Source organism: Vicugna pacos, chromosome 10 (assembly GCF_048564905.1).
Source record: "Vicugna pacos chromosome 10, VicPac4, whole genome shotgun sequence".
Classification (NCBI taxonomy): domain Eukaryota; kingdom Metazoa; phylum Chordata; class Mammalia; order Artiodactyla; family Camelidae; genus Vicugna; species Vicugna pacos.
The window spans coordinates 18,883,578-18,898,213 of NC_132996.1; the positions used below are offsets into that span (position 1 = coordinate 18,883,578).

At 40.9% G+C, this 14,636-nt stretch overlaps 1 protein-coding gene across 19 annotated transcripts in view; it reads left to right on the plus strand.

Annotated features, from left to right (window-relative positions):
- Positions 1 to 14,636, plus strand: part of DLG2 (discs large MAGUK scaffold protein 2) — a 1,735,130-nt gene that overhangs the window by 1,437,951 nt on the left and 282,543 nt on the right. Inside the window, exon 1 of one of the 19 annotated variants that reach the window (XM_072969090.1) lies at positions 9,554 to 9,572. The exons of 14 other annotated variants lie outside the window; for them this stretch is intronic. Coding sequence is in view for 2 of the 5 variants with exons in the window: in XM_072969083.1 (XP_072825184.1) it covers positions 11,348 to 11,449 (102 nt within the window). In the remaining 3 variants the exon portion in view is untranslated. 4 more of the 19 variants (XM_072969087.1, XM_072969084.1, XM_072969088.1 and 1 more) reach the window with 4 other exon arrangements.

A 14,636-nucleotide genomic window follows, 5' to 3' on the forward strand; every position in this document is an offset into this window, starting at 1 on the left:
AATACGTACAGTATATTGGATCATACAGAATTACTGTTAGCTTTTTTAGGTGTAATAATGATAATGTGGTTATATAGCAAATATCTTTACACTGAGGAAATGCCTTGCTAGTATGTTAGGTTTGAAATGGCCTGATGACTGCCACATATTTCAAATGGTTCAGAAAAAAAAAGTGTGTGTTTATGTGTGTGTCTCTTTTGAGCAGACAGAGACAGATCAATTGAGAGAGAAATGTCAGCAAAGAAACAGAGAAGGAAGGACAGAGTAAATGTGCCAAAATATTAGCAACTGCTAAATCCTGATGAAAATATGGATTTTCATTGTACTGTTTCTTTTAATTTTTCTGTAGTTCAAGATAAATGGTTGGAGGGGTTCTGTTGCAATAGGTCTAGATCAAGGCTTAGGGAGAGGGTAGTAAATTAGAAAAGAAAGAACAAAAGTAAAAGCTATTTTGAAGGGAAAATAGATTAATAAATGTCATTTCTCAACAAAAGTGGTAAATATAGTTCATTTTTCAGCATCTGTGTCTGTGCAGATCGCCTCCTTTTGATTTGACTGATGAAACAATTGGAAAGAGAGGATTTAAGAGTCCTTGACACAGTTTGCCTGAATGCAGAAAAACTGTTTCTGGGGAGTTTCAGGCAGTGAGATGATGGCCTTATTTTTGGGTAAGGGGAATAAGATAAACGCTAAGATGTAATTAAGGACAACAGACAGATGCCAAGATACACATAAGCCCAAACACAAAAGACTGTTATTATCTTGAGAAGCAGCAGTGAAACAAGCATCAGGGAAGCCCTGCGTATGTAGTAGCCAGAGTCTGAGTTTTGTATTACTGGGTTTTGATCAAGATTAGGACTTTATTGCTACTCAAGCCTTTCAGATGCTTTAGGAACAGACCATTTGACAGGTAGGTCCCTGGAGACAGTTTTTTCTTTCCTTTAAAATTGATTTTAATGCTTATGAATGAGGTCAACTGAGCAAGGGGGAAAAAAAAGAACCAAGAACCTCTTTCACAGACACTGTAATCTCATTAAAGTTCATTTGGAATTAGCATATTTATGTGAAAAATAGTGTTGATCCAGTATTTCTTACTGCAGGTGCCACTGCATTTTTGGAAGCAGTTTTTCACTGTGTATGGCTGTGCCACAGTCTGCAGGACAGTCAACGGGCCCGAACCTTGCATGATTAATGCTAATGCTGACCCCAAACGCTAACATTTTTAAGAACCAAAAATACCTGCCCCTCCCTCACATTTCCACACCCAGTTGAGAATTTCTGGTAGATTCGAGGTCACTGAGGCCAGAGCCATTGCTTTTTTTGGCCAGTGTGTCCCCAAGACATAGTACAGTAAAGACACTCAGTAAATATCTATTGAATGGATTTATGTATTGTTTGAAAATTTGATTATTCACATTTACTGTTTTCCTATAAACACTACTGTACTTCTAATCTGCCTTGTTAGCCCTTTTTGTTTTTTATTGTCAAAGTAACATGAATCTCAAATTCAATAGTTAAAAGTCTTTTAAAAAACTTTAAAAATTGTTCTCACAATACGTGTTCACTTAAAAATTATTCAGATTCTACTAAAGGCTATAAAATAAAATGCAGTCCCTTCTCTCTTCAGTATTTCACCCCATCCTCAAGGCCTCAGCCGTTTAAAACCTCTATTAGCACTTGGTTGTATCAGCTTTCATGCATTCTCTATGAGATCATATATTCTTTTTTTTCTAACAGGGTTATATATACATGCAGTTCTGCACCTTGTTTTTCTTTAATTTAGTGAGGTATCATGGGTATTTTTTGGTATCAGAATATTAGACATGTACATCACTGCTTTTCATGGCTGCATCATACTCCATTGTGTGGATATTTCATAACTTATTTAATCAAGCCCCCATCAATGGTGTGTTTAACACTAGATTAAATTTAGTGAGAGTTTAATATCAGAAACCCCAAAAACAAAGTTTTTTTTTTATAACAGAGTATTTGCAGTCAGTGCACTGATTTCAGAGAACATGCTGAGAAGCTCAGGAGGCTGCTTTTATTACCACCATCCATCTAAGAAAGGCCTCAGCTTCAAACTGGACACTAGCCTAAGGGAATCTGTCAGCCTAAAATCACACACATCCAATCCCAGAAGTGAGGGCTCAAAGGGTGAGGTGAGCAGCATATCTTTGAGGGCAGGAATTTAGCCTCATGCTCCAGAGTGTGACCCTTTGCCTGAGCATTTTTGGCACTTAGCTGATGTGTAGGTGAGTGATTCTTCAGCAACAGTGTTTTCAAGGGCATTGAGACAAGGAAGGGGGGCTTCAGGGACACCTGCACCATAATACCTACAGGCCAGCACTGTTCTGAGAGACACTAGTACCAACAGAGACCCGTGAAAGTGCAATATGGTGGACAGAGCCCTGGAATGAAGGGAATGGTCAGCTGTGGGTTGTATGGGTCACTGTTCTCATGTCCATGTATCCCTTCCCGAAGTATATCTTAAAGGAAGTTCTTGAGCCATCCTGCCAAGCCTTAATTGGTCACAGAGCCCCCAAAGGGCCAGAGAGCTTGTAAATCAGCAACGTCACAGCACAACTTGAGATCGAAACCAAATTTAGGCATGAATGAGGAGCCAGCAAGAGACCAAAGGAGAACAAAGAGCTACATCTCCACCAGAGGTGCCCACACCTGACTGATCACCTCTCACTCATAAGCTTTTCAAAAATAAAGATTCTCGGGCCTCACCCGCAAAGACTTTTATTCAGCGAGTCCAGTTTAATCAGCCATTCTCCCCCTAGATGACAAATTCCTTCTGAAAAAGACTCTGATTATTACCTGGGCTCGTAATAAGCATGCAATAAATGGCTGTCAAAAACTTTTTTGATTTAAATTTTAAAATGATGTGATCTAACAGTTATAATCATTGATTAATTCGAGAAACATCATGAGATATCTGTGTAGTGTTCCAGGTATTAGAGGTATGGACGTACAAGAGACAAAGTCTCTACTCACAGGAAGCTCTTCTTGGAGTGGGTGAAATAATAAGCAGGCAAAGTATCAGGTAAGCCTAAGTTCTCTAAGAAATTAAAGCAGGATGTTAAAAGACAGGCTGGAAGGCTACTTTAAATGGGGTAGTAGGCAAAGAGCTCTCTGAAGAACTGGCTTTTAAGCTGAGACTTGTGAAATGAGGGAGCAAATGTGAGAGGAACCAGGGAAGAGCGCTAGTCAGAAAGACACGGATACAAGTGCCCCAAGGCTGGAGGGAGCTTGGGTTAGGTGACGCAGAATGAAGGTCCCTGTGCCTGGAGAACCGAGAAGGAGGCAAAGAGTGGAAAGAGATGGAACCAGAAGGATGGGTGGAGGTCATAGTTAGATGTTTGGATTTTATTCGAAGTACAAGAAGCCAATGGGAAAAAAATAGCAGGAAAGAGGCATGATCTAATGTACACTTTGAAATGATCATTCTGGCTGTGGGGTTGAAAGTGGATAGAGAAGAGTAGGGGGGCCAGAGTGAGAACGGGGAGCCTACTCAAGAAGCTACTGCAGCATCCCCAGGAGAAATGGCTACTTGGACAACGGGGAATGGGGTGGAGCTGGAGAAAAATGGTTGGAATTGAAATACTGCTTGGAGCTAAAAAAAGACATGCTGATGGATTATACGGGGAAAGTGGAAGGGAAAGAGAATTAAGGGTGTTTGGCATGGAAGTTCTTGGTTGAGTGGTGGACAGTGGTATTAGTATTTGCTGAAAGTGGAAAAATTCCCCAGAAACAGGTTTGGGAAAAAAATTAAGAGACTGATTTTGAGCATAATGAGTCTGAAAAATCTCAGATATTCAACTGGAGATGTCACGTAAGCGGACAGATTTATAAGTCTAGACTAACAGAAAAGTCAGAGGTAGACACACTAGTACCATCCTATATTTGTATAATTTATTATGAAGCTTCAACTATTTTTGCTTACATATTCTTATAAAGATAGTTACTTTGTCACTCAAAACAGATGAATCCTGAAAGCTATTTACTGTGTTTTGGCCTAGAGTAAGCTGGGTTTGGATGCCAAATTATACCTTATCATTTTCAATTAAAGACTCCAAAATGATCAGCCCTCTACAAATGCCCTGGTAAATCAAAACATTTTTAAAGGTTTCCTTTTTTTTTTTAATATATGCCTTTTTGGATCAGAAAGCCAAATTTAAAAGGGATGTTAATTTTAACTAAGACATGTAAATATTTGGTATCAGTTTTGCATTCTGCCTCTGCTCCAGGAGGACTCTGGTCTTGAGCTTTCATGCAGCAACTGTCAGAAATGTTATCACTCGCAACCAAGTACAACAGCCTCCAGGAGAAGTGAATTTAATTAGAAATTTCCACTTCAAATACAATTTATAGTTTATTCACTCTGAGACGAGCTGGAGGGTGTTTGAAAAGTTTAATGCTGAATGAACTTGTTTTTCTCAAGCTGCCAACAAAATACATATCAAGCATAGAATATATTTGTTTATTAATCACTAGAAGGGACCTCAGTGATTTTGCATAAGGCTCTCCTTCTAGACAAAGAAACTGAGGCTCAGTGAGGCAAAGGGACTTCCCAAAGTGAAATAAGCTAACAGTAGGGTGGAACTAACACTCAAGACTTCTAACTTCCAGGACACTGCTTTCCAGAGCACCATACTTCTTTTTTCAATGCCTAGAGCCTTAGCACTTCTCCTTGGCCTGCTAAGTCTTTGAGATACTTCGACACTGTTCTAGGTCATCCTCGCACTTTGTGAGTATCAGGGGAGGGGTAAGTAATAGTTAATAATTCTGTGCCCTTACCATATACCAAGCACTGCTGCAAGTGTTTTATACGTATTTACTAATCTACCTTAGAAAAGCTCCGTGGAAGTGGGTACTCTTATTACCCCCATTTTGCACAGCAAGCCTTTTCTATGTCTGGGTCAAGTCAGATCAGGGTACTGAGCTTAGGAATACCAAGAATAAAATGATTATTAACATTAACTATTTCTCTAAGCTTCAGAGAGATATTTTCCAACTGCCTGTAAAATTGGAGATGTCCAACAGGCACAGTGAACTCAACACGTCTAAAACAAAATGCGTTATTCTCTCCTAGACCCATTTTCCACCCTGCGTTCCCATTTTGATTAACAGCATCGTTGTTCCTGTAATCACCTTTCTCCTCTCCCATTTCCAATACACTCAACACTATAAATATTATTTAAACTCTACTTGGTTCCCGGAACTATTTGAGAATAGCTGTATAGAACCTCCCTCTGTGTCCTCTCTCAAGTCTACGCTCGTTTCCTACCCCCAATCCCATTCTCACTGTTCCACATCAGGCCTTCGTCATCTTCCATGTGTAATACTACCATAGTCTCCCAGCTGGTTATCCTATTTTTTATCACCTAGTTCTCCAACCCCAACCCTTTACTGTTGCCATTGTTATCCTTCCCCAAACCCAACTCAAACTGTGTCAAATGCCTTTTTAGAGGCATTGACTAAACTTCTTAACCTGCCTGCCATTCAGGGTCTACCTCTGCAGGCACCATTTTTCCTTTCTCTTTCTCATGCTCTATGCCAGCCATCCCAAGCCTGCTCACAATTCAAAATTAAGTGGGATAGTTAGTTTCCTTGCTTCCTTTACAAGTAGGTAATAAGGATCACTTAACACATATAAATGCTTTTATTATATTTGTTTGTTTATGTGTCACCTTGTTCAGTTAAAAAAAAAGTGAGGTGGGAAAACAGTTTACTAGCTGTAAAATACTTTGAGATGTTATTTTTAAGCCATGGAAATCACTGAATTTTGAATCACAGGGGACTCTAGAGATGGTGGGGTCCAGCACCTATTGTCTTCAGTGGCTCATTAGCTGGCCTGAATAAGCTACTTGCAGAGTTAGCAATAGAACCCAAATTTCCATCTCACTCTATCACATCACTTTACGAAATTAAAAATAGATTTTTTCTCCCCTCTTGAGAAAAGATGGAGCCTTTTGCGTTGATTTAATTCACTGGTAATATATCTACTCATTTTACTATCCCTGTTCTCTCTGAATAGAAATTGTTTGGATTCTGCCCCAGTTTCTTCCCTGCTGCCCCCTGCCACATACCAACCAGACACCCAACTGTGAAATAATTTGCTTGAAACAGTCCCTGTGTTCTGCTCCTGACTAATTTAAATTGAAATCTGGTGCCAATTATCTAGCCTTTTCCCACTGGGTCACTCCTTTGTATTTTTTTCACAATTAATAATTCAGTTAAATGTATAGCTCTTAGCTACTCTTATTCCACGACAATCTTATAGCAAAGCTATTCCTTGGTTGTATTATTGTGAATAAAAGCCATTTAGAAGTCCTCATTTAGTAGATAATGACTATGTACCTACCCCGTGTGCCAGGTGTTCGGCTGAGTGCTCTATTTGCATTATCCTAATCATCCTTACGACAGCCCAGCAAAATAAGGGTTAATATCTTAGCTGCAGATGAGAAAAGTGAAGCTCAAAGGGGTTAAGTAACTTACCCAAGGTCACAGAGTTGCTAAGTGATGGGACCAAGATTTGAATTGTGGGGCTTCCCATGTCCAAACCCAGGGTTCTTCCTGTGACACTGTTTTCAGAGCAGGTGGATGACATGAGCTGGGATTGAAAACCTCAGCAGCCACGAGCAGTGGTGCTGCCTCCTGAGAAGCATCTCCAAAATCGGTTCCACGTGGGAGGCTCTTAGCGGGGCTGGAGCTAGTACAGGCCTCCTGCTTATTCTCTGTATTCTCTCCAGCTGTAAGCACTCCTGCACTACAGGAGTGACCAGGAGATACTATTCCTCAAGTCTAAGTTGAGGAATGCCTCCCCATTTCAGGCAAGAGAAACTGTAAATTCACTTAAATGGCTTAATATGCCCTGTACCGCCAGATCCCTGAGAGGCCATAATATGTCATGGTTAGGAATGCTGACCCTTAAACCAGATTGCCTGAGTTTAATTCCTGGCTTTGCCATATATTAGCAGTGGAACCTCAGGCTTTTTTTTTTTTTTTTTTGGTATATATGCTGTTTTCCTGTTAATTTGACACGTGTATTTAATCTTTTGCCCCAGTGTCCTCTATAAAATGGGCAGTTTTATATGTTCTCCCTTCATAGAGCTGTTACAAGAGTTAGGAGATTTGATATATAGGAAATGCTCAGAACAGTGCCTGCCACACTAAGTGTGTACTTGTGAGTTCTCACCACCACCATCTTCATCATCATCACCACCTTCATTTCTCCTGCCTCACCTCTCATCTCCTTCGCACTCTTCTTTCTCCCCTTTCTGCACTTTAGTAACAACTTCTTTCTTTCCCTCAGATGTGCCAGACCCTCCCACCTCCCAGACCTTCCCTCTCTGCCTGAAATACTCTTGCTACTTCTATGCCTACTCCTCTCTCCCAGAGCCCTCCATGGACACCTCTACCCATCTTCACCCAAATAACTCATTGGCGTCTCATTTCTGATGTCACTTCCTCCAGAAAACCTCACACCTCGGTTGCTTCCCAACCCCGACCCGAGCATTCTGACCTCATCTTGTCATAGCACTTACCACTCAGTTCTTGATCGTGTTAACCTGTCACTGTCCTCCACTGAATAGTAAACAGATTGACAATGGTTATGTGTCACTCTAGTTCACTCCTTCCGTCAAGTTGGAAAAGGAAATGACAAGGATGGATATTTTAAAGAAATGGAACTTGTATCAGCATGGTGTTTAGCTCTAGATACTACACAAGGTGCACATTAAAAAGTATTAGCAGGAAGACAGCGTCTGAGTTGCCCTAACTGACCTCACATGCACTCAGCTGAGTCTCTGATGAGGCAATAAATGATAACAAGATGCTAGAAATAACACTCATAAGACCAACTCCAAAATAAAATAGACTAGAAAAAGAGTTCCCTGTCACTGGAGGCATGCAAGCAGAGGCAAATGCTCACTTGGTGAGAATGTTAGGGGAGGAAGGGGAAGAGAGTGAGGCCATTTAACCTGTTAAAGGGAAAAACCATCTTCAAACATTAGAAAGAAGACCCTAGAAAAGTATTCCAGGAGCCCTCAGAGTGCAGAACTAGAACCAAGAGGTGGAAAGTACAAGGAAGGTTATTTAGATTCAACACAAAGAACTTTTTTTTTTTTAATTAATAGAGCTGACCCCAGGTGGATTTTCCTGAAACACAGTGAGTTCTTCATCAGGTGTGGTCAGTGTCAAACAAGCTTGGATGACAATTTGCCGGGATACTGTAGTGAGAATGTATTATTCACTCACTCACCTCTTCAGTTATCACACCCACAATCTCCCAGGCACTAGTGACTCAGGTTCCAATAAAACAAGCTCCTATCTTTAGGAGCTCACAAGTGAGCACACGCCACAAGTCCATGCAGACCTTCAGAGGAGAGCAGCCAAGGCAGCAAAGCAGAAAGCCCCTGAGCTCACCTCCTCTCACGAGCACACCAAGATCACAACTATCTGCAGAACAACCATTGACGACAAAGCCTGGAACCTACCAGAAAAGATCTTCTACAGCTAAAGACAAAGAAGGAACCACAACAAGACCAGTAGGAGGGGCGGACTCACGATATAACCAAACCCCATATCCCTCCCCGCCACCGTGGGTGAACCACAAACTGGAGAATAATTATATTTCGGAGGTTCTCTCACAGCGTGAGAGTTCTGAGCCCCACCTCCGAGTCTCCAGCACGGAGGTCCAACACCCCAGAACGACCAACCCCCAGAGCATTTGGCTTTGAAAGCCAGCGGGGCTTAAGTGCAGGAGCCCCACGGGACTCGGAGAAATAGAAGTTTTACTCTTAAACAGCACACACAAAATTTAACATGCACTGGGACGCAGGGCAAAAGCAGTAATTTGATAGGAGCCTGAGCCAGACCTACCTGCTGGCCTTCGGGAGTCGCCCGGAGAGATAGGGAGCGGCTGCGGGTCGCCCAGGGACACCGACCCCAGCGGCAGCCATGTTGGGAGCTCGTCCCCGGGGCAAGCCGGGAAGCCTTGCGGGAGCACCACGTGGGACCCTCCCTCTAGCTCGTTAGCGCCAAGACCTGGCCCCGCCCAACAGCCTGCAGGTGCCAGTGCCGGGAGGCCCAAGGCCTAACAAGTAACTGGGCGGGGACCCAGCCCCACCCGCCAGCAGACAGGCTGCCTAAGGACTAAAGAGCTCACAGCGGCCTCTGGGCTCGCCCCTAGACACGTCCCAGCCCGCCAGAGGGCAAGGACCCAGCTCCGCCCACCAGAGGGCAAGGACCCAGCTCCGCCCACCAATGGGCAGGCACTAGCCCCTCCCACCAGGAAGTCTGCCCGGGTCTGTAGCCCAGCCTCACGCACCCACCAAGGGCAGACGCGAAGAGCAAGAAAAGTATGATCCTGAACCACAGGCCCTGCCCACTAGCAGGCCAAAGGGACCTTTTTGGGCCCCGATATCCAACTGTATCAGGAACCGCCCCCATCATGATCTAAAACGAGCTCTTGGATCCCTGGGCCCTGCGGCCAGACTCTGGAAAACAGCTTTGCCTGCCAGGAGTCCAGCACTAACCCCAGGATATGGTGTCACCTGCCAGTAGGTGGGCAACAGCCCTAGATCTTCGGGATCCTGACTCCGCCCACTAGTAAGCCAGCACTAGCGCCAGGGACCCCTACGGTTCTACAACCAGCCACCTGGTGACCAGGCCCCACTAAACAGCTGCCAGCAGCATCCACACAAGGCAGGGCCTGGCAGCCAACCAGAGTAGGGGCCAACCAAGCCTACCAGACCACCCACATAGCCTGCCACAACAGAAGAAGCCACACAGCCCTCGCAGGGGGAGCATGCAGCTTGTATGATGAGAAGGGAGTGCCCTTCTGGGACACATAAGATGCCTCGTATAGAAGGCCACTTCACCAAGGTCGAGAAACGTAACTAACCTACCACATCCATAAAAATCCAAACAGCAGCTTAGACAAAATGAAGTGGCAGAGGAATATGTTCCAGACGAAGGAACAAGATAAAACCCCAGAAGAACTAAGTGACGTGGAGGTAGGCAATCTACCCAAGAAGGGGTTCAGAGTAATGATTGTAAAGATGATTGAAGAACTTGGGAGAAAAATGGATGCACAGAGTGAGAAACTGAAAGGTTTTAACAGTGTTAGAAAATATAAAAAACAACCAAACAGAAATGAAGAATACAATAAATGAAATTAAAAAATACACCAGATGGAATCAATAGTAGGCTAAATGATTCAGAAGAACAAATCAGTAAACTGAAAGATGGAGTATTGGAAATCACTGCCACTGAAAAGAAAGAAAAAAGAAATGAGGTCAGTTTAAGAGACCTCTGGGGCAACATCAAGTGCACTAATATCCACATTTTAGAGGTTCCAGGAAAAGAGAGAGAGAAAGGGCCTGGGAAAGTATTTGAAGAGATAATAGCTGAAAACCTCCCTAATCTGGGAAAGGAAAGTCACCCAAGTCCAGGAAGTGCAGAGTCCCAGACAAGATTAACCCAAAGAGGAATATACCTAGATGCACTGTAATCAAAATGACAAAAATTAAAGAGTGCACACTAAAAGCAACAAGGGAAAAGCACCAAATAACATATAAGGGAACTCCCTTAAAACTATCATTTCAGCAGAGACTCTGCAGACCAGAAGGGAGTGGCATGATATATTTAAAATGATATGAGAAGAACCTACAACCAAGAATACTCTACCCAGCAAGGCTCTCATTCAGATTGGATGGAGAAATCAAAAACTTTTCAGACTGAATCTTTAATGACTAGAAGTTTTCCAGGTGAGGAAGAGAAAAAAAAAATGTTCTAGATAAGGGAAAACAGCACGTGCAGGAATGCAGAAATGCCTGAATCAGAGAAAAAAAGTCAACAGTGTAGTTGAATCACCTTAAACGTGTACATCACACATCAGGGATTGAGGAGGGTTGCAAAGGCTCTCCCCATTTCTGGAATTCCGATTCTGATTCTGATGTCACCCGGTCTAAAATACTAAGATATAGCCAAATATTTCTGGAGAACATTGAGTCACGTATCCAGGGAATCCCTGGAGCCCCAGGCCAGGGGCCCTGGTGGCTGAAATAGCAAACATAATGGTCATCTTTTAAAAACAAAAAGAAAAAAGATTGACTCTGGACATGGCCCACCATTCACTTTCACATTAGCATCTGAAAAAAAAAAAAACCCTACAACTACTTGGTATTTTAAAATGTCATATCAATAAGGTAAACTGTTTTTGAATGCCTCTGAAAATGTTATTTGAGCAAAGATTACTGATAAAAACTCAAACCTCAGAGATAGAAATAGAAATCAAAGTGACCTTGAAAAGTTTGAAAGACTAGAGTTAACCATGTTTGCTAAAACCTGGAGGAAGATCAACAGGGACGTGGTCAGTGTGGTATTGTGCAGAATAACAGCACCATCAAGGGCTCTGCAAATGTGGAGCCCCAAGGTGAAGATTTGATTATCACTTGCCCAGTGGAAATCAAACACACACACACATAATAGGGCACATCTGCTACAGTGGAAAGAAGCCTGGGCTGAGCAAGAGAAGCTTTGGGCTCATCCTAACCCATGCTCGCTCTGATGTGACTTTGGGCAAGTCCTTCCCCCCTATGGAGACCATCTCAAATATGAAAGCGCTAGATGAAGACGTTTTTAAGGCTCTTCCAGGGCTAAAATTCTATGTTCCTAAAAAGAAGGAAGGAAGGGAGTGAGGGAGAGAGGGAAGAAGGAGAAAAAAACATGAAGTAACCCATACATTAGTTAACTTCCATTCGATTTTATTTCATCACTTATAACCACAGCCCTTTGAAGAAACACTCACAGCATAAAGATACTATTTATTTCCTGCATGCCTATTTGCACCAGGTTCCATGTTAAGGGCTTTACAGATACTGTCTCATTTATTTCATGCCACAGCCTTGATAAGTAGGTAGATATTATACCTTTTTTACAAGTAAGGAAGCTGAGGTTTGAAGAAATTAAATGACTTTGCCAAGTTACTTAGGTTTAATTGGTGGACTCAGGATTCAAAGCGAGTTCTCTCTGACTCCAAATCTTTCGTTCCTTCCCACTTTTTCAGGTTCCCTTAGTGTACTAACTAAGAAAAATTCAGAGGATGATTAGAATTTTGAAAGATGTAGAAGTCTGATGCTATAAAGGGAAGTCCAAGAAAAGGTGGTTGTTCACCTGATTTTCACTTCAAATGCCAAAATATATTCCAGTAGAGCAAAGATTAAATGGCTAAAAATCCATGGTTGTCCCAGAAGAAAACATGGGCAATCTGTTTAATATCCATCAGAAAAGGGAAGATGTAATAATACAAAGCTCAAAAGCTAAAAAGGGAAAAAAAAAAGTGACTATGTAAAACACTTTAAACTTCTATATGGCAAAAAACAGTATACAAGAGAAAAGTTTACTTAAAATACAACAATACAAAATACAAATACCAAACTGGTAAGAATATTTCAATAGTTATCTGAGATGAAGCACTAATATTCTTGATATGCAGATGAATTTTTAAAAGAGCAAGCTATCCAAACAAACAAACAAAAAAGTCAAAATAAGTGAACAGGCATTTTATACAAAAAGAAATTTAAATAGCCAACAAAAATATTAAAAGATGTTTAACCTCATTATTGAAGAAATGCAAATTTTAGAAATATAATTGTCTACCTATCAGAAGGACCAAAGTCAAATGTTGGGGTATGAGCAGTTTGGGATTAAGAGATACAAACTACTATGTATAAAATAGACCAGCAACTAGGATATATTGTGCAGCACAGGGATATACAGTCATTATTTTGTAATAACTTTAAATGGAGTATAATCTATGAAAATATTGAATCACTATGCTGTACACCCGAAACTAACATAATATCATAAATCAACTATACACCAATAAAAAAAAGAACACTCTCTATGATATGTTAGTAAATGGAAGAAAATCAAGGTATAGCAATATGTAGAATATTATCTTTTTTGCATAAAATTTTAAAATTATTTATAATTTCATAAACCTGCTATATTCATAACAGAAATAATTGGTAGTATATACAAGAAGCCATCAACATGGTTACCTCTGGAGAGAAAAGTAAGAGGTAGAGGGAGCCTTCAATTTTCGTACTTTTTGGTATTGCTTTGATTTTCATGTATGTGCATTATGTACACAGTTGTCCCTTGGCTGTTCCAGGGACAACTCCCTACCCCCCCCCCCACTACAGATACCAAAATCCACGGGTGCTCAAGTTCCTTATAGAAAATGGTGTAGTATCTGCACATAATCTATTCACATCCTCTCATATACTTTAAATCATCTCTAGATTACTTATAATACCTAATACAATGTAAGTACTATGTAAATAGTTGCCAGATGTGTAGCAAATTCGAGTTTTTTTGCTTTATGGAACTTTCTGGAAGTTTTTTTTTGACGATTTTCAGTCTGAGGTTGATTGAATTTACCAATGCAGAACCTGCAGATATAAAGGGCTGACTGTATATTAATGATATTTTTATAACAATGTATTATTTGGGCAAAGAGATTATGGCCTGCTTTTTCCTTCATTATTAGTTTCTTTTGTTCAGTGAATAAATAATTATTTTTTACATGTACGATAGCAAACTGAAAGAAACAAATCATGCATATACCTTATAACTTAGGAAATATACTTCCAGGGAATTTAGCCTTCAGAAGCAGCTTCATAAGTGTTTGTAGTAGCAAAATGCTAGACACAGCTTTAACCACATCAATAGGGATCATACTGAAAAATACTGGTATCGCCAAACCATGGAATACTAGGCTCCCTTTAAAAGGTAGAATGATATGAGCTGATATGGATAATGTCCCAGATATAGTGTTAAATGAAAGGCTAAACAAAAACAAGTTATAGAATTACATGTATGATATGATTCTATCCATTTAAATAGAAAGTCACTAATATATTATAATATATGTATATATTAAAAAATGAATAGAGATAAAGCCATGTGTTTGCACGTGTATATAACAGACTTCTAAAAAACATATGCAACAAACTGCTAGCAGTAATTACCTCTGGGTGTGAAGACAATGAAGAGACTTTCTACTTGTCTTTTTATACCTTTCTGAAGCATAAGAATTCATTACCATGATGACATATTATTTGTTAATAAAAAATTCACCCTAATTGTTTGACAAAAGAAGAGATCATTTGGCCCATGACACTTGTGCATTCAACTTCCTGTAGGCAGAAGCCTAGCTCAGATTACTTTTTCTGTCTCTTCCAGCTCTCTGAGTCATACTTCTGACTCATCAATGCCTAGACAGTCTCTGAAATGACTGTCATTTAACAAGGATTAAGTCTGGAATTTTATAATTCAAAGGGACTTTAGACCCAAAGGGCCAAACAGTCCCTTCCCACTGAGGCAAGAGAGAACTGAGGCTCAGCTAGCAGGGAGTAGCCCAGCCAGACCCAGCCTACTCAACAGACTTCCCAATGTGACAGTGTAATCAATGCTTTCAGTAAGACTAGAAAGCCAATCAATGCTTTCACCAGAATAGAAAGGTAGGAAATTCATAAAAGTGAATAAGGAGACTTTAACAGTTATAATGAGAGGACCAGCACATAGAATTGAAGATTACAGATGTTCCAGGTCTG